Genomic DNA, 26,950 nt, shown 5'->3' on the forward strand with positions numbered 1-26,950 from the left:
GGGGGGGGGGGGGGGCATTTTTAAGTAAAAATAACAAAAGTATCAAAGGCATTTTTTCATACATCAAATTAATCTAAACTTTGGTAAATGCAAGTGCATTTGAAATTTAGAAAATTGGTAATCAATTTTTCTAAGTTACATGTAGTCACAAGTGCATGAAGTACAATCCTAAAAAAATGTAGGTATAATTTATAAATAGGGTGTCAAATGGACATGTCCACAAACCATTCACCCTAAAACGATCAGATTAAGAACGGCTTTAAACACAGATTTATATGCTGCTGAAATTAATTTTGTATGATACATAAAATTTATCAATGGTTTGTAATTTCACTCAATGAAGGCAAAATGTTAGGGGTCAGTAATTATTTTTTATCTTTCGAATAGATTTTTGTATAAATGCAGGGGTACTTTATTCATGAGGATCCTTTTGTTGAAATTTACGTCATCCCAAAATTTACTTAAAATAACTGTGCATCTAGAAAATTTACCATTTTATCATTTTAGGTTGAAAAATTTGAAAATGGAGCAGAATTCAGAGATACCCTGTCAAGATGATATTGAGAAAAGATCAATATATTTTCGTAAGTTTTATATCACAATTATCATAATTATGAAGATTTTACAGTTTATTTTTTAAAAGAATTAATTACTCAGTGAAAAATGTACTTTTTCACATTAGGTGGTATCCAAAATAAGTTGATGTTTGATGTATAATTGGTAGAATGAGATAGTTTTGTTTAAATCTTTGATGTTGTTTTTTTTTTTCTTTTTAATGTATCTAAATTTGATTATTTTCAAAATATTTTCTTTTAAAGCAGAAATGGACTGGAGTGAAGATGATGTTTACACAGATGACAAGCCAGATAGTGAAGGTAACATGCAAAAATGATTTTATTTTACTAGTATGTATATTTCATATATGGAGATAACTGTCTCGTTATTTAGGCGGGATCTACATAAAATGCTACAATTTTGCTATTACACATTGCAAATGACACTTATTAATAAATAAGCCAAAATTGTCATTTGACCCCTTAAGGAGTTATTGCCCTTTATGTAGTTTTACATATTTTGTTCATCATGTTTGTTAACTTTCAAAGAAATATAAAGTTTTCTAGGTAATTTTGTAGTTTCACACTATTGTCTTGAATATTATTATCAATAGAGAGAAGTTGTAATTAGCAAAAATGTTAATCAAGGAAGGATAATAATGTTTTCCAGGTATTTTTGTAGTTTCAATTAGTTGTCTTATTATTATCAGTCTTCACGCTTAACCACAAGTCCTACAGCATTGGCTTGTAAAATTGCTTTTGGGCTTCTTAAATTCAACTCTTTCCAAAAATTGAGCTTCTGGCTTGTGGACTCAAAAGTTAAGCGTGAAGGCTGTATTATAGATATATATATATATATATATATATAAAAAGAGCAAAAATGTTAATCAAGGTAGGATTGACAAACTAGTGCACAAGATATTGCCCTTGAAAGATGATTTTGTTTTTAGACTTAAAAGAAAAAAAAATATATTACAAATAACAGAAAAAAAACTATGAATGGCATATTTTAAGCACACATTAATAATTTATTAATTTTGGTATTTAGGATAATGAAGTTGCATTTACAAACAAATTGACAATCTGAACAAGATGTATCTTGAGATTTGAATTTAAATATTTTTATTAAATCTTTGCATCTTAATTAATAATACATATGTCAACCTTCATTTATAGATGAAATGGTATCCAGTGTCTTTTCTGAAGATGTCAGTGTGGAATTTGATCAAAATTACACAGCTCAAAAGGGTAAAATTGGTGTATACTATGGCAAGCTGTTTTACTACTTATTCAAACTTCAAGATTTCTCATATAATATATAATATATCTTATAAACTTTAGAAGATATCTTATATTTACTTTGTTAGATAAAGATACCTTATAAAGTATATAAGATATCTCATAAACTATATAAGATATCTTATAAACTATATGAGATATCTTGTAAAGTTTATTACACATCGTGAAGTTAGAATAAGTAGAAAACAGCTTGCCATAGTTTGTTACTTTAATACTAATTAATACAAATATTTTCTTCACTCTCCTCCCACTCTACTCTGAGATGACTAAACAAACATTATAAATCATCTTGAATTGGATTAAATTATAAGTGAACATTTTAGGGCTCTATAAGACACATAGTCTTCCTGTTTGTAGATAACTTTACAGACAGATCAAACAAATTACTTGTAGTTTTTATATGACTGCAAAAAAATGTGGGCCAAAATCATTCATGAAGATTCGCGTAATTTTTTTGTATATCAAATGTATACATTTTTTCAAGCTCTAACGTATTATTTCTTTTTTTAATGCATTAGAATCGGAATAACAGTACTGTAGTTGAAGAGTTGCCACCGTCAAACTGTATTTGCGACCGTCAAATCGTCAATTGACGGTGGCAACTCTTCAACTACAGTAGTTATTCCTTAAGTAGAAGGTTGGGATTTATTTGGGGGATAATTGCCCAAACCATAAGGGAACTAGGGGCAAAAAAGGGCCAAAAACAAGCATAACTTGTGTATTAGTGTAAGGATCTCTTGAATCGTACAACATTTTTTAAAAATATTTTATTTCAAATTTTCATAATTTTTTTTTCGGGGGGGAAGTTGGGGGGGGGGGGGGGGGGTGGAGGAAATGTGAGCTTATGCATCACTTGGCTTCCCTTATAGTCCGTCGTCATCATCTTAAACTATTTCAAAGATCTTCTCCTCTGAAACTACAGAACCATTTCGTCAAAAACATGGCCACCATGGCTAAAATTAGAACAGAATAAAATGCAGTTTTTTATGAGGTCGAGCCTGTGACTTTTGTCGCAGAAAGCTCAACATAGGGATAGTGCGGCAGCTGCGTTAGGTAACTTCTTAAAAGCTATTTATATTTTAGAAGGTGGAAGACTTGGATAGTTCATACTTTGTATATAGATGCCTCATGTTAGGAAGTTTCCGTCAGTCACATGTCCAATGTCCTTGACCTCATTTTCATGGTTCAGTGACTACTTGAAAAAAAAATAAAGATTTTTTGTAATGTTAAATTCTCTCTTATTATAAGTAATAGGATAACTATATTTGGTATGTGCGTACCTTGCAAGGTCCTCATGCCTGTCAGACAGTTTTCACTTGACCTCGACCTCATTTCATGGATCATCGAACAAGGTTAAGTTTTGGTGGTCAAGTCCATATCTCAGATACTATAAGCAATAGGGCAAATAAATTCGGTGTATGGAAGGACTGTAAGGTGTACATGTCCAACTGGCAGGTGTCATCTGACCATGACCTCATTTTCATGGTTCACTGGTTATAGTTAAGTTTTTGTGTTTTGGTCTGTTTTTCTTATACTGTATGCAATAGGTCTACTATATTTGGTGTATGGAATGATTGTAAGGTGTACATGTCTAGCTGGTAGGTGTCATCTGACCTTGACCTCATTTTCATGGTTCAGTGGTCAAAGTTAAGTTTTTGAGTTTTGGTCTTTTTTTCTAATACTATATGCAATAGGTCAACTATATTTGGTGTATGGAAACATTTTATGATCTATATGTCAGTCGTGCAGGTTTTATTTAATCTTGACCTCATGTTCACAGCTCATTGCTCAGTGTTAAGTTTTTGTGTTTTGGCCTGTTTTTCTTAAACTATAAGCAATAGGTCAACTATATTTGTTATATGGAAGAATTGTTAGCTGTACATGTCTGCTAGGCATGGTTCATCTGACCTTGACCTCATTTTCATGGTTCATTGGTCAATGTTTAGTTTTCTTGGTTAATGTTAAGTTTATGTGACAGTTGCAATAAAGCTTTATATTTAAGACTATCAACATAATATCAAGGATTAGTAAAGAAGGCGAGACATTTCAGCGTGTGCACTCTTGTATTTAATAAGCGTAATATTTGATAACTTTAAACAGAATACCCATGTACTTTTTTATTCTACTATCATTTCATTATGTTAATGTTTCATTTCAGGAAAAACGCAGATGCTCTCAGCCATGAAATACAAAAGTTTTTTTTGTTGTGTATTGCTGTGCCTTGGAACAATTAGTGTGGAAACTGTTTTTTCACTCCAAGAAAATTTTTGTTCACTGACTACATCAGAGAGAAGTCAATGGATTCTAGATTGGCTTTGGTCTCATTACAGGTACTAAATGATAAAGATATATAAATAAGTTGTGATTTGATTGTCTTAGAAGCTGCAATTATACATGATTGTTATTCAAATGTAAAGCAATAGCAACTTAGTTACAGATACCAAAAGTGGAGGTCAAAGTTTCTTGAAGCTTTTAGGTTTGAAAAATGTTCAAAATCATCAATATTTTCAAAATAAGCATAATTTTGTAGTGTATTAACTTAAGTAAAATCATTGAAAAAATGTTTTTACCTAAATTTAAGGCTTTTGAAAATGGTTCATTTATAAACCAAATTGTGTTCTATTTATTTGTTATTTGATAAATTTGAAATTTAGGCCATAATGTGCCCTTTATGAACCTTGTCCTTTTATAGTTTCTCTGTCTTATACTAGATTACCTGTAGAGTATACAACATATACAAGTACTACACTTCGCTTTGAAACAAATATGTCAAGTTTTCAAATTTCATTTAAACTTTAGTAAATATTTATAAAAAACTATATTGCTTTCATATACAATTTGAACCTGAATTTTCCTAAACATTACCAGATTTTAAATTAGACCAAGGACAACTTTTTGATTCTTGTTGACATATCTATAAATACATATGGGTATTTTAGCACTCTTTCCACTTTGCCTTATAGCATATGCAGGAGTACTTTTTCTGATATTTATTTATTTCTACTTTTTAGCTACCATGATGGTGATCTTACCTTCAAATTTATAATTGGTACAAGCTCTGTTTGTTTAACAGCATGGTTGGCAGTACTGGGAGTACCATCATCAACATTTTACAGTATAAGAGCACGTTTTAAAAGTAATAAACGTTGAATGCAGTAACTAATAATTATGCAAAATTAAGTTAAATAATTTTTAAAATACCTAATTGGCAATAAAATACCAATATGGCATTGAATTAAATTAAATGTAATTTTCTTGATATGGATCATATTTTCATTTTTTAACCATTTAGTTTTTTAATAAATAATCTACGAGTATTAAGTCCAGATCTAGAACTATAAGGAATAAATTTTTTAAAAGCTTCTTTGAACATTTATTCAGTTTGTGAGTTAATCAACCAGATTTACAAATAAAAAACCTCAAGAAAAAAATGAGTTTAGTCATTTATACATAGATATAGGAAGATGTGGTATGAGTGCCAATGAGACAACTCTCCATCCAAGTAACAATTTATAAAAGTAATGTATAACTTCATGAAATTCTTAATTTGTTCTTATTTATGTTTATAGATAATGAAAAAGTTATGCCAGTGAAAGGAAAGCAAAGTGGGTCTTTCGGCATAGAGGCCTGGAACTGCTTAACATGGTTAGAAGAATATGCTAGGCTCTATGCTGAAAAACACCCTGACTCATGCCACCTGGATTTGCCACCTTGCCTTACTAAAAAATCAGTTTTTGAAATAATGTCGGAGGAACTTCATGACCAAGGTGTCAAGGTGGTAACAGAGAACTACTTCATTTCTATTTTATGGAGAAAATATTGTAGTCACATAAAAATACCAGCAGTAAGTATTGTTTGCACAACTGTTAAGTTTCAATATTGTATAAGACAGGGAACAAATAACATGCATTTACATGTATGTATTGTAAAATTGTTGTCAATTTTAACCTGTATGGATGGGTTACTATTTATAGGGGAATTCAAAAATTCAACATACAAAAATTGTTATATCATCTGGTAAATGTTATCCCAATTCTTTTGGCTGTAGTATATCACCTTGTTAAACTTTGTGACCTTGACAATGTGTGGCCTTAGAATATGACATTATGAGGTCAATATAGAATACAGGTTTTGAGCAATTTTGATGTCGCCTGCCTCAAATTCTGACAATTTCAAAATGTCCACAGACATGCTTTCTTCGAGTTTCTAAGCCTTGCATGTAGTTTTTTTGTACAAATAAATTTTATATTTTGAGACAATGTATGGTTATTATATATATATAAAATATAAATATAAATGTATATGTGCAGCTTTGAAAAATTATAACACTTTAAATGTTGATGTGTAAATGTCTATCCTTTTATTTTAAGGCTTCAAGATTTTCCAAGTGTGATGTTTGTATAAAATTAAAGATGGAAATAGCCGAAACAAAATCTAAAGAAACACGAAAAAAACTTTTTCATCAGAGGAGACAACATCTGGACAAACAAAGGTATTCTATGATCTCTGCATGGTTATGTGAAAATAAGATGATGTATGATTGTCAATGAGACAACTTTTCCATCCAAGACCAAAAATGTTGTTGATGTAAGCCTTTAAAGGTTAATGTACAGCCTTCAACATGGATCCTTAGCCAGCACTGCAAAGTAAGCTGAAAATTACCAGTATGAAAAATATTCAGACAAGAAAACCAATGGCCAGGTTTATATACCAAACAAGGAACAAAATACAACTATGAAATACTAGTTTCACAGGACATTCACTAAAATTACGGCCTCCCTCTAAGACAATATTCTTACAGCACATTATATATGAGCAAACAATAAAACTCTGTTTAAAAAGGCATTCAGATCAATACCATATAAAATATAAAGTTCTCAATAAACAAATAAACAGGTCTGATGGCACACAGCATGATTTTAATAAATTATAAAACTTTGTTGTTAATGAGTATGTAGTTCAATTGATCGAAGCTTTTGATTTATGATTCGATTATTTTCTATGAGTTATGCCCCATTGAACTTATATTTTGCCCCAAATGGTAATAGTGATACAATTGCATCTAATCTAAAACAATGCAACAGAATTTCATGAAGCTAATAAATAATTAGAACACACAAATGTGCACATTAACAAGATTTTTTATTAGTTGACTTTTGTTGGTGTTAAGAGTCTTTGAAATAGGAATCTTGTAATATTTTGAATGCAGAGGACAATTTGGAGGATCTTTTATTAATAACATCAGTTATATCAATGTTCTTTTTATCTTTTCAGCCAAGAGAGAAGAAAGTATTACAAACATTGTGCTAAGAGTAGAAAGGAGCCAAACAAATACATGTCCATTATAATAGATGGAATGGACCAGCAGAAGACATTTATTCCAAATTTTGTTCTTTTGAGCAAATTTATGTCAGGAATGTGGCGCTTGAGAACACACTTAGTCGGTACCATTGTTCATGGTGTAGGGGTTTATGGCTTTTTTGACCAATTTCAATGGCCACATTCTACCAATTTAACTTTAACAATCCTGGTTAATGTATTTTTTCTTTTAAAGGATTCAATTCCAGACGTTTTATACCTACAAATGGACAATTGTGCAAGAGAGAATAAAAACCGGTAAGTTGTACAGGGTAAAATGAAAAATAAGAGTTTTATTCCAACTTTTACTTTGACAAAAGCTTTATCAATAGTGCCTGGTAAGTCACTTAAGGTAGATTCATGGTATGCCGCCATCTTGGATAGTATAATCTCAGTACAAAATTGGTCTAGTTATTTGCCCAAATCTGCAAATTTGGAGACAGATTTGCAATTTAATGGTTAGATTGTTTATTTATATAAAGAAAACTTGGTGATTTATTGTATTATTCAAAATATTTAAACAAATATCAAATTTTGTGTTTTTAGAATCATTTTTTTCAAATAACCCATTTAAGGGGAGATAACTCTTTTAGTAAAAACTATATACTGGACTGATAGGGAAATTTTTAATTTTTACTTGTAGCAAGAAAACAAGTTCGGTGACACCATTTTTTCTTTTTTTTTTTTTAAACATATTATAAAACCTATCTTCTTACAATTTATTTCAAAATTCTATCTCATAGAATTTTTTTTATGCACACAAATGTGTTTTTTCATGAACAATCTAACCAAATTTAGGCAATTTTCAACGACTCATAGCTTGCAAAATAGCACGGTGACCCATACTTTTTATTATATTTTTGAAAAAAGCATAGTAAAATCTTCCTTTTGGCAAAGTATAAGAAAATTCTATCTCAAAAAGTATATACTTATGATCTACCTTAAAGAGCACACATTGAAATACTAGATCTTTCATAACTGCAAAAATATACATACACAAAAAATTGTTAATAATTCTGGTTGTATCTTAGAAGCTTGTTCAAGTACAATTACATTACTTTTCTGAATTTATAATTACAGGCTAGTTACATTTTTTTATAATGTAATAGAAGTGGTACAAGTTCAGTATAATTTTAAAACTCAAAGAAGAAGTTAGATATCAACACTCTATATTTAATTTGAATAGTAATAATAACTTGTCACAGGCTCGTTTATTATTATATTGATATTAAATAACTACCAGACACAAGTTATTTCCTTTTTCCTTTTTTCGATATTCAAATTTTGAAAAAATATTTTAAATCCAAACTGAATCAATATTGAATAAGCAAAAAGAAACAGAATAAGGAAATGAAAATTGAATAAGGAAATATAAACCGAATAAGGAAATGAAAATCCAATCAGGAAATAGAAATCGAGTAAAGAAATTGAAAAAAAAATCAAAGAAAAAAAAATTTAAGGGAAAACATTTTGAGCAAAAGTTTAGATGAAATTGTTTTTTTATTTTGGACTTTGCATATATTTGAATTCTGAATATCGAATTTGGAAATGGAATTCCAATTTGGAAATGGAATTCGAATAAGGAAATGAAAATCCAATAAGGAAAAAGAAACCAAAGGATATGAAGAACTGATAAGGAAATTGGAACTGATAAGGAAATAGAAACCGAATAAGGAAAACGAAACCGAATAAGGAAATAGAAACTAAATAAGGAAATGAAACTCAAATAAGGAAATAGAAACTGAATTAGGAAATGGAAAAAAAATTTGAGAAAAAAATTGAGGAAAAAAAGTTTTTGTGAAAAAAAAGAAAACAACTTGTGACTGGTTCGATAACTAGAGTTGATATCAAGTGTTATTTCATATCGGTTAAGAATTAGCTTCTCTTATTGGATAAAAAGGGGCCACATGACATTCTTTATTCTTCAGTAATAAATTCCATCGGTCATTAACAGAACAAAACGGACCAGAAAACCGGTCGTTAATGGACTTGTACATGTTAATATTATTAATTCATATAATTTAACTAATTTGATTCGTTCAGGAATAGTCACATGCTAAACTATATTCTCGAAGGTAGATAGAAAGCGGCGGATAGCAAAAAGCATATTGCACGGTTATTTTTAGAACATCTAAAAACCTATATACTTTGTGACGTCATGTAATGAATTTCATAATATTGTTAAAAGTTTAAAAAAAAATTATATTTCTGATCGATTATTTGAAGAAAAAAATCTTCAAATACATAAGATGTACAAAAAAATAACATAAAAAATAATTAAAATAACATCTAATAAGTCGTTATTGTCTAGGAGACAATATGATATCTACAAAATTCCAACAAAATCAAATGATCGAATATATTGCACTGACGATTTTGATACAAATATGGTCGGAAATTAATGATATAACAATTATAGCCTTTGTATGAGGTCAATACAGGATATATCGACCCAAAGAAGTATATCAACCTCAGACTTCGTCCTCAGTCAATATACTTCTTTCAGGTCAACATATCCTTGTATCGATCTCATACAAAGGCTATAATTGTATAATGACCCATGGGGCGTGGTTTCTCTGTTAATGACCGGTAGGGCGTGGTTTCTCTGTTAATGACCGGTGGGACATGGTTTCTCTGTTAAGAGAGATGTCCCTTGAATAAAAAAATGTCCTGTTTTCAATTTTATATTTAAGTTGTTGAATTGTTTACCATATGTTTTCATATTTTATACTTTAAAATACTTTATTTATAGTATTCATATACTGAAAAATTGCGCTTAAATGAATGGCAGTGACTTATAGCTACATGTATTACTATGACTGGTCTTCACTCTTTACCATAGAAATCGTACAATAACTCGAGTTTGCTTTGAACATTTTAAATTTATGAGAATTTGTAAAAACATGGTTCCTCAATGAAATAAACATAATAGTTATTAAAGAACTGGTCATTATCGTGATACATGGAATGCCCGTAGGACAGTGGTATTGACTGCGACAGCGATAATGACCTCGCCTACAGCTCAGTCATTTTCACTGTCTTAGTCAATACCACTGTCCTGTGGGCAGTCCATATATCATGATAATGACCAGTTTTTCAATAACTATTATGTAAATATCTTATTCTCACTCGTTATGAAACCTTTTAATATTCCCCCCCCCCCCCCCCCCCCCCCCCCCCCAAAAAAAAAATAAATAAATAAGGTCAAGTAAATTTAATTAGTAGATTTTCATCCAAATTTTTGAAAAAAATGGGGTGGGTGGGAGGATTTTATTTTTTATTTTTTATTAGATATGAAACGCTCTTGTGACGTGTTCTTCATATATGCAAGTGTAATAATAAGGTTCTATCGTGTATATACATGTATAACGAATCAAACATAAAAAGAAATGCAAAAACCAAAATTTGAAACAGGAAGTTATTAATGAAACGAAATTATCGAAAGTTACCGGTAACGAAAATGAACAAAATCAGGAAATCCTAAATTTTTCAAAATAAAAAAAATTGGGGCGGAACGATTTCAGAGGGGCGGGCGGGGATGAAAATCTATCAATTAATTTTAATTGGCCTAAATTAAGTATAAGTATTGAATTAATTATAAATGCAAATTTTAAGTAAAACTACTTTTGAATATTCAGTTGAATTTTTTGGCATAATTTATTTAACTTTTATTTTCAGGTATGTGCTTGCATTTTTTACATGGCTTGTGGATATAGGGTTATTTAAAAAAGTGAAAATAAGCTTTTTGATGGTTGGTCATACACATGAAGATATCGACCAAGTTTTTTCAAGGTAAATTTATATCATTTAGGTATGTTCAATTAATGATATTGAATTTGTATGCAATCATTATCAATAGTTCTGATTGGATCACAACAAGCATGAACTTTTCTTTTCTGTAACTAAAGTTAGCCAACATTTTATATTCTGGAGTGTTTTGACATGTTATTTCTACAATTATAAATAAATGAAAAAAAAAAATCACCTACAATTGCCTTAAAATGTTATTTTCAACTAGTTTTATTACATTCTGAGGCGTACTTGAAGCCTGAAATTGCCTCGTGCTTACATTTAACACTGAAATAAAATTGAGATGAAAATGGGGAATGTGTCAAAGAGACAACAACCCGACCATAGAGCAGACAACAGCCGAAGACCAATTTGAAAGCATACAAATGATATCATTTTGTTTAGTTGCCAAGACAATAACATCATTTTGCAGATTTTCTGATGTAGTAATGGCTGAAATGGACCGCTTTTTTTTAACTAGCATTAGAAAAGAGATTATGATTGTATAATTATTTGAAAATTGTCCTAAACGAAATTTGATTTAACTGTCACAAATATCTGTTTACTGGCTGCGCTATGTGTTGCTGGGTAACACCAATTTGCGACAGTAAAACAGACATTTTACAAAGGCCAATGCTTTAAATACAAAACAGTTAAAATTTATAAATGATTTAATCTTACACACACCACAAATAAAATAAAGTTTTTGCTTTACCAAAAAAAAACAGATGCTCCGCAGGGCGCAGCTTTATACGACCGCAGAGGTCGAACCCTGAACTGTTGGGGCAAGTATGGACACAACATTCAAGCATTCTAAGAACTTAAACTTAAAAACTTAAAAATTTTAAATTGGACATTTACCTTTTATGGTCCCAATATCCAAAATTTAAATACATGGTTAGATTCAGAACCCTAAGAATTCAATTTTTGATGAAATCAAATAAAGTTCAATTTTGGACCCTTTAGACCTCAATGTGGACCAATTTGATAACCGGGCCCCAATATCAAAAATCTACATACATGGTTAGATTCAGCATATATCAAAGAACCCCATATATTCAATTTTTGTTGAGATCAATCAAGTTTAATTTTGGACCCTGATTTGGACCAACTTGAAAACTGGGCCTATAATCAAAAATCTAAATACATGTTTAGATTCAGCATATCAAAGAACCCCAAGGATTCAATTTTTGTTGAAATCAAACAAAGTTTAATTTTGGACCCCGATTTTGACCAACTTGAAAACTGGGCCCATAATAAAAAATATAAGTACAGGTTTAGATTCGGCATATCAAAGAACCCCAAGAATTCAATTTTTGTTAAAATCAAACTAAGTTTAATTTTGGACCCTTTGGACCTTAATGTAGACCAATTTGAAAATGTGACCAAAAACTAAGAATCTAAATACACGGTTAGATTCGGCATATCAAAGAACCCCAATAAATCATTTTTTGATGAAATCAAACAAAGTTTAATTTTGGACCCTTTGGGCCCCTAATTCCTAAACTGTTGGGACCAAAACTACCAAAATCAATCCCAACCTTCCTTTTGTGGTCATAAACCTTGTGTTTAAATTTCATAGATTTCTATTTACTTATACTAAAGTAATTGTGCGAAAACCAAGAAAAATGCTTCTTTGGGCCCTTTTTTGGCCCCTAATTCCTTAACTGTTGGAACCAAAACTCCCAAAATCAATCCCAACCTTCCTTTTGTGGTCATAAACCTTGTGTTTAAATTTCATAGATTTCTATTTACTTATACTAAAGTAATTGTGCGAAAACCAAATGTCTTCGGACGACGACGACAACGTGATACCAATATACGGACCACAAAAAATTTCTGAATGAAATACAACTTAAATTTTGCATATTTGTCCCCAAAGAAACCCCTTTCAGTGCATTTGGGTATTCTTGTAAATTAATGATTTGCTCTTATATATACTGATACTCATTCTTCCCCCTCTTTCTACAAAAAGGACGAAATATGGTATATTCAGTATCTTGGTTTCCCTTTGAAAGGTTCAAATATAATATGTTGCGCTTTTACTTTGCATCAATTCTCCAAATGGAACTTTCTGCCTGGTTGATAAGTTCCGTTGGAACTTTTGGGCTAGTTTGTTAGTTCCGGTTTTGACTAATTTGGCAAAAAGGAACTTTCTAACTAGTTGATATGTTCCGTTGGAACTTTTCAACTAGTCACTTTGTTTCGGTGGAACTTTTAAACCAGAGGAAGAACAAAGTAACTAGTTAATAAGTTCCTCCGGAACTTTTCGGCTAGTTAGTTCTTTCCGCCCGGAACTTTCCAACGTCGGAACAAAAAAGCATTTACATAAACTCAGTCAGTTAACTCACAAACTGTATAGAAGGACTTTTATGTTAAGTTTGTGAGTAAGCGACCCAGTTGACACATCAATAAACTCTAGAAAAATGTGTTTAATCCTTATAATTCTTTATCTGAACATTATTTATTATTTCTTTTTATTTTAACTTTCTTAACAGCCCCGAATTCCTTTATTTGTTGCGCATGAATACTTGTCAACGTTATGTTTCCATTATAAGGCAAAGTAAGTGGTTTAGCAACATGGTTTATCAAAGTGTAAACCTTGGAAAGAAACTCTAACGGACCAATCACATTCAAGTATTTGTTGATATGCAAATCCTATAAGAATTATATTTATATATTTTTAGATTTTCTGTCTGGTTATCCAAGTATTCAACTATGACCATGGACCAACTTCTAAAGGCATTTGAAAGCTGTTACAATCCACACCCTTTATCAATTCAACTTGACCATGTTTTCAATTTTACAAATTGGTTAGAAAAACATATAGACAAAATTGAGGGGCATTCCAAGCCACACTGCTTTAAGATTAATAAAGACAAAGATGGAAAAACCAAACTTTACTTCAAAAATTGGTCTACAGACACGGTAAATGTTAACATATGTAAATGATTTAAGAATAATACATGTGTCTTCATGACAACATGCTTTTTTGCACTATCATTATACCCTGCTTTTTAAAATGGGGTATACTGTTTTACCTCTGTCTGTTTGTCTGTCTGTCAGTCAGTCTGTCTGTCTATATATTCTTTTAATATTTCATTGCGTTTTTCTTATTTACAAGTTGGCTTTTTGAAATCTTTTATCAAGGTTTATGTAAATGCGCTGTACCTTGTGATATATTTTTTTCAAATTCATCACTCAACAACTTCCTGTTTACCAAACACTCCAATGATAGACAAGTTGAAAATTTTCGTCACATTTTTCTCATGAACTACATTACATTTCAGTCTTCACGATGAACTGCTAAATCTACAGGCTCGGAGCTCAATTTTTGAAAATTTTTAGTTAGATTCTGTTGGCTTGTAGATATGATTTTTACAGGCCCGAGAGCAATATTACAAGCCTGGGCTGCCTGGGCTGCCACTCAGCGTGAAGACTGACATTTGGTGTGTTGAATTTTTTTATCAAGGTTTATGTAAATGCTGAACCTTGTGATATGTTTCAGATTCATCATGCAACAACTTCCTGTTAGTACAGAACACATTTTTAGACATAATAACAAAGTTGAAAACTTTCGTTGCATTTTTCTCAGGAACTACATATCAGGGCTTTTTGAAATTTGGTATCATAGTTTATATGAGTAAGCTATGTATTGTGTAATACATTTTCAGATTCAGATCTGTACAACTTCCTGTTAACCAAACACTTACATTTTGTACACATATTTATAGCCAAGTTGAAATTTTTCGCATTTGTCTCAGGAACTACATAACAGTTACCTATTTTTTCTCTCTTAAGTTATATGCTTATTTATAAGATTTCAAGTCAAAGTAAATCAATTCATTATAATTTAAAGGATTGGACAGATGCAACAGCAGAGAATGCCCTTTTAAAATCATCTCCAACGGACACACCATCCCTTTTAAAGCCAACATTGGACTTGGTAGATTTAGGAAAAGTTGAGGACTCAATAAAAAAATGCATTGACAAGCGTTTTTTAACAAATGAAGATGACATTGCTTGGTGGAGACAGTTTTTAGCAAAGTCAAAAGGTAATATAGATTTAAACTCTTTGGATAGCAGAATATAATAAAATTTACCCCGCACCTTTCATACTTAGGAATAATTTGCACATTTTAAAACCAATTGCACTGATAGCATGAACACAACTTGGAATTTAAGGATGTATTCTTCTGACGTTTCAGTCTCATTGAAATCTCGTTCTGGAATTATTTCCAAAACATGTGATACAAGTGGAAAATATCAACGAATTCAACAAATGTTATAATCAAACTTAACTCTGTGAAAAAATTGTGTATTTACAATGATTAGTTTTTGAGTATTCATTTTTTCAATTTTTTTTACTAATCAAGTCAGTCTTTTTAGCCAAAATTTTGAGAAAATGGGTGAGAGGTACAAAATAACTTTACCAGGAACATATACATCCCATATCACTTTTTTCTTTTCAAAATTCTTAGATATGTATTTTTTCAAACATTTATAACATTTAACAAGTTGAAAAAATATACATTTTGTTCTTAAAACGGAGAAAAATTACAAATTTACAAAATTGTCAGCATGGAAAATTTGACACAAAAAAGCATAAAAATATGATAAAACTTTCTTATATTAACACCTACCTATAGTTTTTTAAGTTAAATTTATTCAGATTGGTTCACTTCATCTTTATTGTAAGTATGAAAAAAAGTTGAATTGTGTAATTGTGATTTTTTTCATGATAATAGCCCAAAAATAGGTAAAAATTGATGAATAATGGGGAAATCATCAAAATTGGGTACTTTCATAGGGCCGTAGCAAAAAAAGAAGTGCACCACCATATGATTTTTTCTTCACCAATCACTTTTTTACAGTCATATAAACCCAAAAATCAGGTTAAGAAAAAAAGTTTAATTCTAGAAATTTTTGGCTCCTCAGAGGTGTACATCCTTAATGCAAGTTTGAAATTCACCAACTTACAAATATAATTCTAATGCAACATAGTTTGTAACATTCATTTGATAGGATAACTCCACAGATTTTTAAAGGTATCATGTTGCCAGTAAACTCAAATTACAACCATCAAATCACCAATTTATGTGGTAGGCGCTTAATATAAATGACAGTTATCTCCTTATCAAGTTCAAATACTTAAATTGTTGTGTTTATTACTTATAAAGAAATAAACCCAGTTTGATAATCATATGTATGTTATTCAGCTAATGATGATAATCAAACTACAGTTGACTGGCCCATACCAGAAATACTTCGTTGTAAAGAAAGACAAAGATTAGTGGAAATCCAGTCTGATGTTCAGGAATTACAGGATATAGTTGAAATACCTGTAGAGGTAATGATTTAATTTGTTGATCACTAGCTGTTAAATTATATATTTTTGTAAATAACAAAATGAAGAAGGGTTTAACATGACAGTTAGTACTGAACCCATATCCTAAGTCACAAAGTTTACTGAAGTAAGGTATTACTGTACAATGCTGTAAATTAAGAAATTATTGCGTGCATTTATTATTGCGATTTTGTCATTTTAGACTAAAATGCGATTTTAATTTTTGCTATATTGAGAAAAATCCTGTTTAATTCATATAAAAAATTTCAAAATGCGAGTTTAAATTATTGCAATTATAACCCTGTCGCATTTTTCGCAATAATAAAAACATCGCAATAATTTCTGAATTTACAGTAAAAAGGACTGGACTCATCAGAACAACATAAACATATACTCAACTGTAATAACTGAAAATTATAACTTTTATCAGTTCAATCTTGTTTCCCCTATATTAAATGATCATCAATATAGTTTGCCTTAACTTTAAATGTTATTTATAAAACTTAAACACAATGCTTATTACCAGAAACACAGATCAAGTTAGAATTGGGGTAGCATCACTTTTTCTTTTTTTAGTTATGTCCTTTTATAGATGGAAAAAAAATTAATTTGTGGTTTCCATTTTCTATTAACTCAGTTTGCTGCAACCAAATGTTATGAAACTTGTACAATATTGATTGTGAATATTTTTAACGTGTCTGCTTTTAAATCTTAGATTTGAATTTTTCTTTTTTATGATACTAATATAAATTCAATATAATTTGACCATTAATCTAAATAAATACCATGAGGGGAAAATATGAATAAACTAAACGATCTTCGTTATTAAAACTTAAGAATGACATGGCTATCATAAGTGTCAATACTTTTGACATTACGGGTCAAGATACTGTCGATACTTATCCAAACATAGCCGGCTACTCAAAACTATGTACTAGTATTTTACACTTGCAAAGTTTCCCAAGATGGTAAGATTGTCCATTCGTTTGATGTGTTTGTGCTTTTGATTTTGCCATTTGATTAGGGACTTTCCGTTTTGAATTTTCCTCGGAATTCAGTATTTTTGTGATTTAACTTTATGCTTATTTCTCTATAGTTAACGTATTTTATTAGTAGATATTAACAATATAGAATTCCTTATTTCATATAGGTTTGTTAAAAGACTATTTGTTGTATCCTCCGAAATAGCAGTACATTAAGTTCGTAACATATAATTAATATGACGAAAACGAGCATGTATGTTTACTGGTGTTAATATGTCTTTTGATTGAGTTCAGCCATTTCAATTGATATTTTATAGTGTGTTTTTCTATGTTGTGATGTTACACTATTGTTTCAGATAAGGGTGAAGGTTTGGTACTATTAAAACATTTAAACACGCTGCAATTGTTTGCACCTGTCCTAAGTCAGGAATCTGATCTTCAGTAGTTGTCGTTCGTTGATGTGGTTCATAAATGTTTCTCGTTTCTCGTTTTTTATATAGATTAGACCGTTGGTTTTCCCGTTTGAATGGTTATACACTAGTAATTTTTGGGGCCCTGTTCGGTGTGAGCCAAGGCTCCGTGTTGAAGACCGTACTTTGACCTATAATGGTTTACTTTTATAAATTTTGACTTGGATGGAGAGTTGTCTCATTGACACTCATACCACATCTTCATATATCTATAAATACATGAACCTAACAACACAGAAAACCAGGGCAGATTTGACAGGAACTAGTTCAACTTTGAAAATGAGGAAGAACACTTTATATATTTGGGGCCTTTTGTGTATTTATCTTTATTAGGAACGATCATATTCAAAACACCATCAAGAATTTCGTTACCACAAATTAATAAAAATCTTTACCAAATTCTGTCACAGACACGCAGATTGTAATAGAAAGTTTGGCTGTACCTGTAGAAATCGCAGATACTAATTTGTACAGTGATGATGTTTAAGCCGACCGTAAACTTAGACACGATCCATGTAAACTAATTGGTCATTTGAATAAACTTATATAGGCAGTTTATGACGTCTTGACACTAAATTCGTTGGATGTGTACTGATTAAAACTTTAGCGTAAGGGAACATGATTTATTTATTAGTTGTAATTTTTTTTGAACTAACTTTCAGTATCTGCGAGTATACGTGTTTCGATGCTTCGTGTCTATTGTTTTTATGTCAGTGTTTTTTTTTGTGCTTCGTACTGATCTTTTGAGTTAAACCGTTTCAACTGATATATATATACTGTGTTTTTATGTTGTGCTATTCAACCACAGTCCTAGGTCAGCACAACCATGTTTAACCTGCCACATTCTTTATTTGCATGTCCAAATCCAGGAACCTGTAGTGTTGATTCATATGTGTCGTATTTTCGTAAATTGCTTTGCTATATATTAATTATACGGTATGGGTTTTGCACATTGTTAAAGACCATACAGTGGCCTGTAATTGCTTACTACACTTCATTTTAACTCTGGTTGATAGTTGTCTTACTGGCATTCATACCACATCTCCTCATTTTTATATTAATATGTACAGTCATGTAACTCTTAATACTTGTGAAATATGTCCCATACTTATACACTCGATGTCCGAGAGAACTGGTGAAATTCGAATATGATGATTTAAAAAAAGAAAAATGAGATGACAATAATGGTACAAGTGTGCATATCTATAGATAGATAAGAATATCGTATGTCCAATAGAGCACCCATTGTGGGCAAAATCAGTAAAATGATTAACACATCAAAATTTACAATATAGTTAATTCTAAAGAATAACAGCTTTAACATGGAATATACCATGGATTAATAATATAACAACATAAACCATAATGTTCATTGTTAAACAAGCACAAGAAGTAGCATCATATCCATGATGAAATAAAGTCCTCCTTGTCGCTGATGCAGATGAACTAATATTATAATAGTTGTTCGAATGCAGGAGTCACCAAGGACAAGTGCTTAAGGACACTCAACCAAATAAACATAGTTATGAATAATCTATCAAACACGGTTAATTAGTTTTGGAGTACGGTTAATTGACTTTTACATGTGTATTCTGCTTGTAAAAATACATCAGAAAATAAAATAAAAAAGGGGGTAACCGTTTTCGTTTTTCAGATACAAGCTGTTAAAATTAACAGCATGATACGCCAAAAATACAAACGATATATAGGGAAAATCATAAAAATCGGCAGATATTTTTACTTAATCAAGATTTTTTAATTCGTTGGTCCACAGAATATCAAAAAAATCGAAATGCGATTCAAAAATAAATGACGAATCCATTGGTGCAAAGAAAGTCCTTAGCAACCGTGCTAGTTTTCAATTCTTAGTTTCTGTGTAATGTTTTGTGGACGAATCTGATGGTTTTTTTTTTTTTTTTTTTTTTGCTGTTCGCTTTGTTCTTCGGCTTATACATGCTATAAATGTTGCACTAGCGGTCGATTACCCCTTAGTATCTTTTATACTTTTCACGTAAATATAAATCATCCTAAAATTTTCAATTGCATAAAAAATGGGACATGCCAACGTCTTTCTAGTTCAAAACACAAATTCACATGCAATATAATTATTCGTTACCTACAATTTTACGCTACACTGTGAATGTCATTCGAAACTGTTGTTTTTCAAAAAATATTGTTGGGTCAATTTTGGTTTGATTTCAACGAGTTTGAAGCAGAATTAAACAAGAAGCAGAATTGAACAAGAAGCAGAATTGTCACTGTTTTATTTGGTTATAATTTTGTTGTTTAGGATTTTTTACCTTTTGTTGAAATAAACACAACAACTCACGAGTCGTATTTTGTCTCAGTAGTTTGTACCCACTCCTGCATGTCTAAAACAAAAACAGTGGTAATAGACTCAGACTAACTCACAATAGGATACTCAGATTTCTGTTTGGAGTCATTCTGATATTTTTTTTGAAGATTTGAGATAGCACAAGAATACTTGTTTGGATTCATGATAGACCGCAAGAAGTCATTTCTCTTTCTTGTGCCCATTTTTTCCTTTCTTGGAGTAGGGGAGATAACTTGCGTAATTAACGACGCATTTTTGTTATCCCAAATTCCGCTAGACGCATGTAATTACGTATACTTCGCCTTAGTTTAAAAAGAAAAAAATATTTAAAGAGAATGATTTTATGAAAAGTTAAATGGGAAAGGTTACATTCATTAAAATATAAAATATCAGGCCTTTAGTTTTTCTCGTTTGAATTGTTTACATTTGTCATTTCGGGGCCCTTTACAGCTGACCATGCGGTGTTGGTTTTGTTCATTGCTGAGCTGCGGCCGAACAGTGACCTATAGTTTTTAATTCCTAATAATTTGGTCTTTTGTGGAGAGCTGTCTCATTGGCAATCATACCACATCTTCTTATTTTTATATCAACCGGACTTTTTTTTATAGTGTGCATAGATTGGGGGATAAAAATAACATATATCTTTTCTTCAAACAGTAAAATATTTTCAAACTATTTCATTTTTGAGGAATCTTATCAATATAATGTTCAAAACATGCAACGATAAGTTCCAAGGATATTTTTTTATAAACCAGAAAATACCAAAGAGATAGTAAAAAATCTAAAGAATAAAAAAAGTCGTGCAAACAACACCCTTATCAAAAGAAATGTATTCGTTATAACTACACGTACACGGATTGATTGAGTGAAGTTTGTTTTACAAAGCCATATTTCTGCACAGTTGGCTATTTTGTGGTGGAGAAATGTGTATTGATGAAAGAAGCCGTAGTGCCCGAAGAGAACCTCCGCGGAACCATCGGCAGGAAAACTAGCAATCCTAGTAAAAAAAGATGGGAGTCAAACGCACATGTCTCCTGCATAAATGGAGATGATGAATATACGTCTATGATACAGTAACCCAACGACAAACATAGTCAAAAACTCCGGAGAGCAGCATACAGTTTGTATCAATCTGACAAGCTCTTAAAGTCAATGTTTGCTGTCCGACTGGAGTATTACTCTTTTATCCATTACATGATAAAATAACATTCTTTTTCAGATTAAATTTTGGTTTAGACCAGCAAAAACTACAACTGTATCGGAAAATGAACCCTCAATTTTGTTTTGTGTGGTGTTATATATTATAATAATATCATAACCCTATTTTATATTTGACATACTAATTAGGAACATAAGAGCGATAACCTAAAGTAATAAAAATAAGAATGTAAACGGGAAATGTGTCAAAGAGACAGCAACCTGACCAAAGAGCAGAAAACAGCCCAAGGACACCAATGGTCTTCAACACAGCGAGAAAATCCCGCAACCGGATTTTGAAGCGGGCTTCAACTACCCCCTAAACAATAATGAAAACTAGTACAGCGAAAAATGGACACATCACTAAAAAAAACTTCAAAATATAGTTATAAACTAAAATTAAAAAAACAGTTAAGACTAACAAAGGCTAGAGGATCCTGACTTGGGACAGGCGTATAAGTGCGCAGGGGTTAAACATGTTTTGTGAGATAACAATCCGCCTCCTATACCTCTAGCCGATGTGGAATAAAGAAACACACAGCAATACGCACAGTAAAACTCAGTTAAAAAAAAGTCCGATGTTAGAATAGGTAATAGAAGAAACTAAGCAAAATGACAATGATCAACATAAATTAACAATTGACAACTAGTAGTTACTGACATGCCAGCTCAAGACCTCAATTAAACTGATCGAAAGATTATGTCATCATATGAAAATGAAGTACACTCCCTCCCGTCAGGGGTTTAGTATCATGCTATCATACATGTATGTAACTAACACTGAATATATATCCAAACTAACCACGTTACCAATAAGACGGCCAGGAGAAAACTATTAAATATGTAAGTCAACTTTGGAAATAATAAATGCAACTGCTGTCTCCGCAAGCTGCTTAAGAAATTTTTCATGATGTCATTAGAGTTTTAAATTAATGCCATATAAATTCCCCTGCAATGAAAATAAAACTCTAAAATCTCAGATTAAACAGTTATATACTTTATGTTTTGATTGAAAATAAAAAAAACTATCAGTCGTGCATTGAAAAAGAACGAGGATGCAAACAATCATCAATTAAAAGTCGTCCAGTGAAAAGTATTTCAAGGTCCCAAGTGATCATTTATCTTGTTTATGCTTGTATTCTTAAGGAAACTTAACAACCTTGGAACATCTGCTAAGACAATTGCAAGTAATACAGACGTTAGAATGGCTACTCCAAACAGTCCAATAGATTGTGATGAAGTTCGGGGATCCTCTGCTGATATCAATCTTCTTTTTGTTGATGATAATTGTTGTTTATCAATATATAAGTTCTTCTTTATATCTTCTATCATCTCAAGTATTTCTGTTGAGTTTTTAAACTGCAGTCATTTAATGTACATGTACAAACTGGTGGTGTGGTTGTCGTCGTCGCTATTTGAAATAAAATGTACATCGTTTTCAATAAATGATATACTTTTTCATATATTTTTCAAAATTATATAAGCTGCATATGAACATTTTGTTTACAGTAATATGGTTCTTAATTTTCAATTAAGTGTGAATAAGCACACATGCACTAGTTTCTTAAAAAAAAGACCTTGATATAACACAAGGTACCCATCGCGCATTTTTGAAAATGACAATGGTCTTGAATTTTAGCTTTTTCCGAGGTCGTCTATTTCACTGAATCTTCTTGTTATGTCGTTAATCTGCATTAAATCATCTATAAAATGGTGTATGACACGTCTATCTTTGATGTAGGAATGACAATGTTCACATTGCAATGAATATTTATTATAAACAAAAATTTTCCTAAAAATTAATACACTCATTTGTTATAATACACACTTCAGGTAAACAAAGTAATTGTTGGATTTTTTGCCAGATTTATCTTATTAATATTACTAAATGGCCTTGTTCTTCAATTCGCCGTTGGGGAGGATGAGTCATTTTGCAAAGAATTTAGCTCAAATCGGTGTCAGGGGCCGTCTTACACTTGCAGTGAAATGAGAGTTTTTGCTACTTGTTGAAGGCATCACTGTCATATTGAGATGAAGAATAGCAATGAAAGCACTGTTTCTTTGCTTTTTGTTTTGCTATACATATATTGATGTTGAGTTATTGATACTTACCCCATGCCATTTCTTTTCTATTTGTTCTAAAACTAGTGAGGTAAACGAAATATTATATATATAATATGAATGGCGGTTTTAGAAATTGTTTAGGACAGTTTTATTCCAATGACATCCATGTGCAGCTGTGAAAACGATCTTGCACGCAATCAGATATAAATGATACTGTTGATATGAAATAAGATCTTGATTTGAATTTGTTGAATTAAAGGAACATTGAAATAATGCAGGCCGATGGAATGGTTAAGTATTCAATTAAAGAAGCTACCATATTTTTAGTATGCTGATATACCACTATATGCTTAAGACGATCCATTTAAAACAGCTTTGTAAGTGTTCTGTACGTGACATTACTTTTACATGATACCGAGGATTTATTGTTAATCGTTGAGTATCAATTTTCATTTGCATGTTGAACGAATTACAAACTGCAGGTATGCCCGCTTTGACAAAACAATTGAATAAAATACCACACATATAATTTGTCCTCAATCCAGGAAAAATTACCAGGGTAGTCAACATTTTCAGTGCTTTATTCAATTTCATTTTCGATTTCCTTCTTTTGCGATATATGATTGCTCAAAACGAATGCACCTCGTAAATTTTTAAATCGTGAAATTTAAAGTAACTACTCGTCGTCGTCATTCTAGAGGAAATTTTTGTAGTAACAAAATGTTTGTTTATAAACTCATCACATATACATCAAACATTCCTTTTAGCTATCATTTTTGTTTTAAATTTATTAGACCAGCAGGTTTTGTTATTGCAGAAAAAAAGTTTATCAATTGAACAAAATACGTTTATTATATATTCTTTTCTAGGCATGTAAATGTCTTACTCAGTGGAGTAATAAAATTAAGGATATAAGATAACAAATTATGAGAAATATATTTTTTTCACAATATAGAACTAGTAGTGTATGAATTTTAAACATCATTGTTTGTATTTTGGTTGATAGTTTGCTTGTAGTTGATAAACTGTTAGTATTTCGGTGGATAGTTTCCTTGTGGTGGTGGATAGTTTGCTTGAGGTGGGGGATAAGCTGCTGGTTGATTATACATAACACCGCCTGGTTGAGGATACTGACCATACATCATTGGTGGTGGAGCTGAAATGACAAAAATATTGAGAATATCCATTGTAAACTGATTTTGTACTACTCACTAGTTATAGCGTTCCTTAAAAAGCTAGCAGTCGTATAGCTAATTAAGCTAGAAAAAGGGATTTCTCCTTAAGGGGATGTCTAAACACTGGAGGAAGGGATTAATTTTTCGAATCATCTGCGCTTTCATATTATCCTTATTTCATTAAAAATTTGCAGGTGTCCTAGTCTTTCTATGGATAAATTTTGTTTTCAGCAGACATATTATTCATTTTCATTTTTCGAACTTGCTCCAGATGAAGGAATGTTTATGACCAGTGTGCCAGTCTAGTAGGGAGAGAGTTAGCAAATAACAACATCATAGTTATATTATCATCCTAAATATGTATGTAATGTTTCCCTCTGAACGTAAATTTCTTGTCAATCGACCATTTTCTCTTTTGATAGTATAAGGTCTTAATCTGATATGTTAGTTTGTGAAATACAACATGTTATTTTAAAATTTAATTCAGATTTATAGACTTTTTCAAATGCACAAAACACTAGATATAAAACCAAAGATCAAGCAACACGTCCTTTATCAAAAATTAAGACATATATGTATTTGCAAAAGCCGAGTCAAATACATAAAATACTCGAGAAAGGAAAAAGTATAAAAAAATATGTAGGATGATAAACAAACAGAAACTGTCAAATTTATATTTCGTTAACAAGCTATTTTACCTTTGTTTTTGTTTTTGGCTTTGTACAAGAATTTTGTTATTACAAGTGTTAAGAACCTACACATGTTTTTGATCTCAACCATACATGCAGATCTCTACAAATGTCTCTTATTTCTTGGTGAACAAGAATGTGAAGTTCGATATGTTTCATATGAACATCGAAACCAGAAATAAATCCGATTTTTTTTACATAATAATGAAAATAATAAAACCATTCTCTGTTATTTAGATTACCTTGTTGTTGTTGCTGCTGTTGTGTGATAACAGTAGTTCCGCTAGTGCAAGGGGTGGTATGAATAGTTGTCACCCTTGTTCTATTATGGTTTTTACACACAGCAATAATGACAACAATGATAACTATAAAAATTATAGTTCCTACTACCGCACCGGCTATGGAACCACTGAAAAGGTGAATAAAAAGTATCAATAAATTTATGAATATAAGAACAGTACGTGAATCAGATAATATATGAACAAATTATACTGATCCAGATGAAGGATTGTATATGAACAGAGTATCAACCTTGTACAAAAAAAGGTTATTTTTATTCTCATGAACATAATTCTATTATCGTTGTGAAATTAAATAATGCTTGCCTCTGGACGCTTATCAGACATGGAGCAACCATTTTCTCTAAAATTGAAAGTGTTTCATAATTTATGTAAGATTTCTTAAAATAAGCAAAGCGAAGAAACAAAACTACTTTCTCGTAGAACATATGTGCAAAAGATATTGTTACTCTCTATCAAAATTGCTATTTAAAATTGCATAGGTTTCACATAAAAATTTAAAAAAGAATTGTACAGAAAATGAGATTCAAATATTCAATGTACAATGTTTACACATTTCAGGAAAACGCCCGTCCGCCTGTCCAATAATCGCACAACCTAGTACACGATTATTGCTACTAATTCAGAGATTTTTGGAAACTTTAACAAACTCTTGTATGATAACCTTTTGTTTTATTTATAAAAAAAAATTAGATGAAAAAAACATAATTCACAACCGTTTGATGTGTTATTACGATAATAAACAAGGTAAATGTTCACCATAAACCTGCTCGGCCACGGATAAATGTAATTGACAAAGACTTTTCAGTAAATTCCTGTAGAATTCCTGTAAAATAAAATGTTACATACCCACTTGCTGAACTATAACATTCGTAGTAATAACTATTATAGGTGTATGAACGAACGTAGTAGCAGTATTCACCATAAACTTCCAAAACTGAAAAATATCAAATCGTTATCTATGTCAGATTGACAGATATTGAAGTCGGCACAAAATTGTTATTATTGTTTATACATAATTCAAATTATTAATTTACAAAAAAAGTATTTTAACAATGATCCATCGCAATATTGGGCTATGTAGCTTTTGGGTTCCACATATTATAGAATATGGCAGTTTTTTTTTCTCACTTTTTCCATCAATTGATAGCGTTTGATTTTGTCAATTTTTTAATGGATTTCCCATTTTTGAATTAGCCTAGGAGTTCCGTATCTTGTTATACTTTTGTATTGTGGCTGTAGTGGGGAAAGAATTATGAACCCACACAAACACACACGCACACAATTCTTGCCATACAGATATATCTTGGTGTGTTATCCTCTCATGAGTTTAGATCTTTCAAACATGGAATATGATGAAGAAACCACTCATCTCAGACTATGTCTAATTA

The 26,950-nt window shown here is 31.0% G+C and overlaps 2 protein-coding genes across 12 annotated transcripts in view; one reads left to right on the forward strand and one right to left on the reverse strand.

The window, feature by feature from the left end:
* LOC127722919 (TM2 domain-containing protein DDB_G0277895-like) overlaps nt 1–26,950 on the reverse strand; it is a 122,398-nt gene that overhangs the window by 35,487 nt on the left and 59,961 nt on the right. For 3 of the 11 annotated variants that reach the window (XR_007991781.1, XR_007991780.1, XR_007991779.1), the window contains exons 3-4: nt 25,503–25,669; nt 24,314–24,552 (exon numbers count right to left, since the gene is read on the reverse strand). The exons of 5 other annotated variants lie outside the window; for them this stretch is intronic. Coding sequence is in view for 2 of the 6 variants with exons in the window: in XM_052229359.1 (XP_052085319.1) it covers nt 24,425–24,552; nt 25,503–25,669; nt 26,409–26,496 (383 nt within the window). In the remaining 4 variants the exon portion in view is untranslated. Of the gene's footprint in view, nt 1–24,221; nt 24,553–25,502; nt 25,670–26,408; nt 26,497–26,950 lie in introns of those variants that run through there. 3 more of the 11 variants (XM_052229359.1, XR_007991766.1, XM_052229376.1) reach the window with 3 other exon arrangements.
* On the forward strand, nt 12–16,699 carry LOC127722729 (uncharacterized). Its single transcript, XM_052229340.1, has 12 exons — nt 12–584; nt 822–875; nt 1,731–1,802; nt 4,012–4,183; nt 4,865–4,989; nt 5,423–5,697; nt 6,224–6,345; nt 7,128–7,469; nt 10,890–11,003; nt 13,688–13,928; nt 14,860–15,055; nt 16,220–16,699. Exons 1-12 carry the CDS (start codon nt 419–421, stop codon nt 16,360–16,362), a joined length of 2,022 nt encoding a protein of 673 aa, XP_052085300.1. The 5' UTR covers nt 12–418; the 3' UTR covers nt 16,363–16,699.

This window comes from Mytilus californianus, unplaced genomic scaffold, assembly GCF_021869535.1.
Source record: "Mytilus californianus isolate M0D057914Y unplaced genomic scaffold, xbMytCali1.0.p SCAF_1, whole genome shotgun sequence".
NCBI lineage: Eukaryota > Metazoa > Mollusca > Bivalvia > Mytilida > Mytilidae > Mytilus > Mytilus californianus.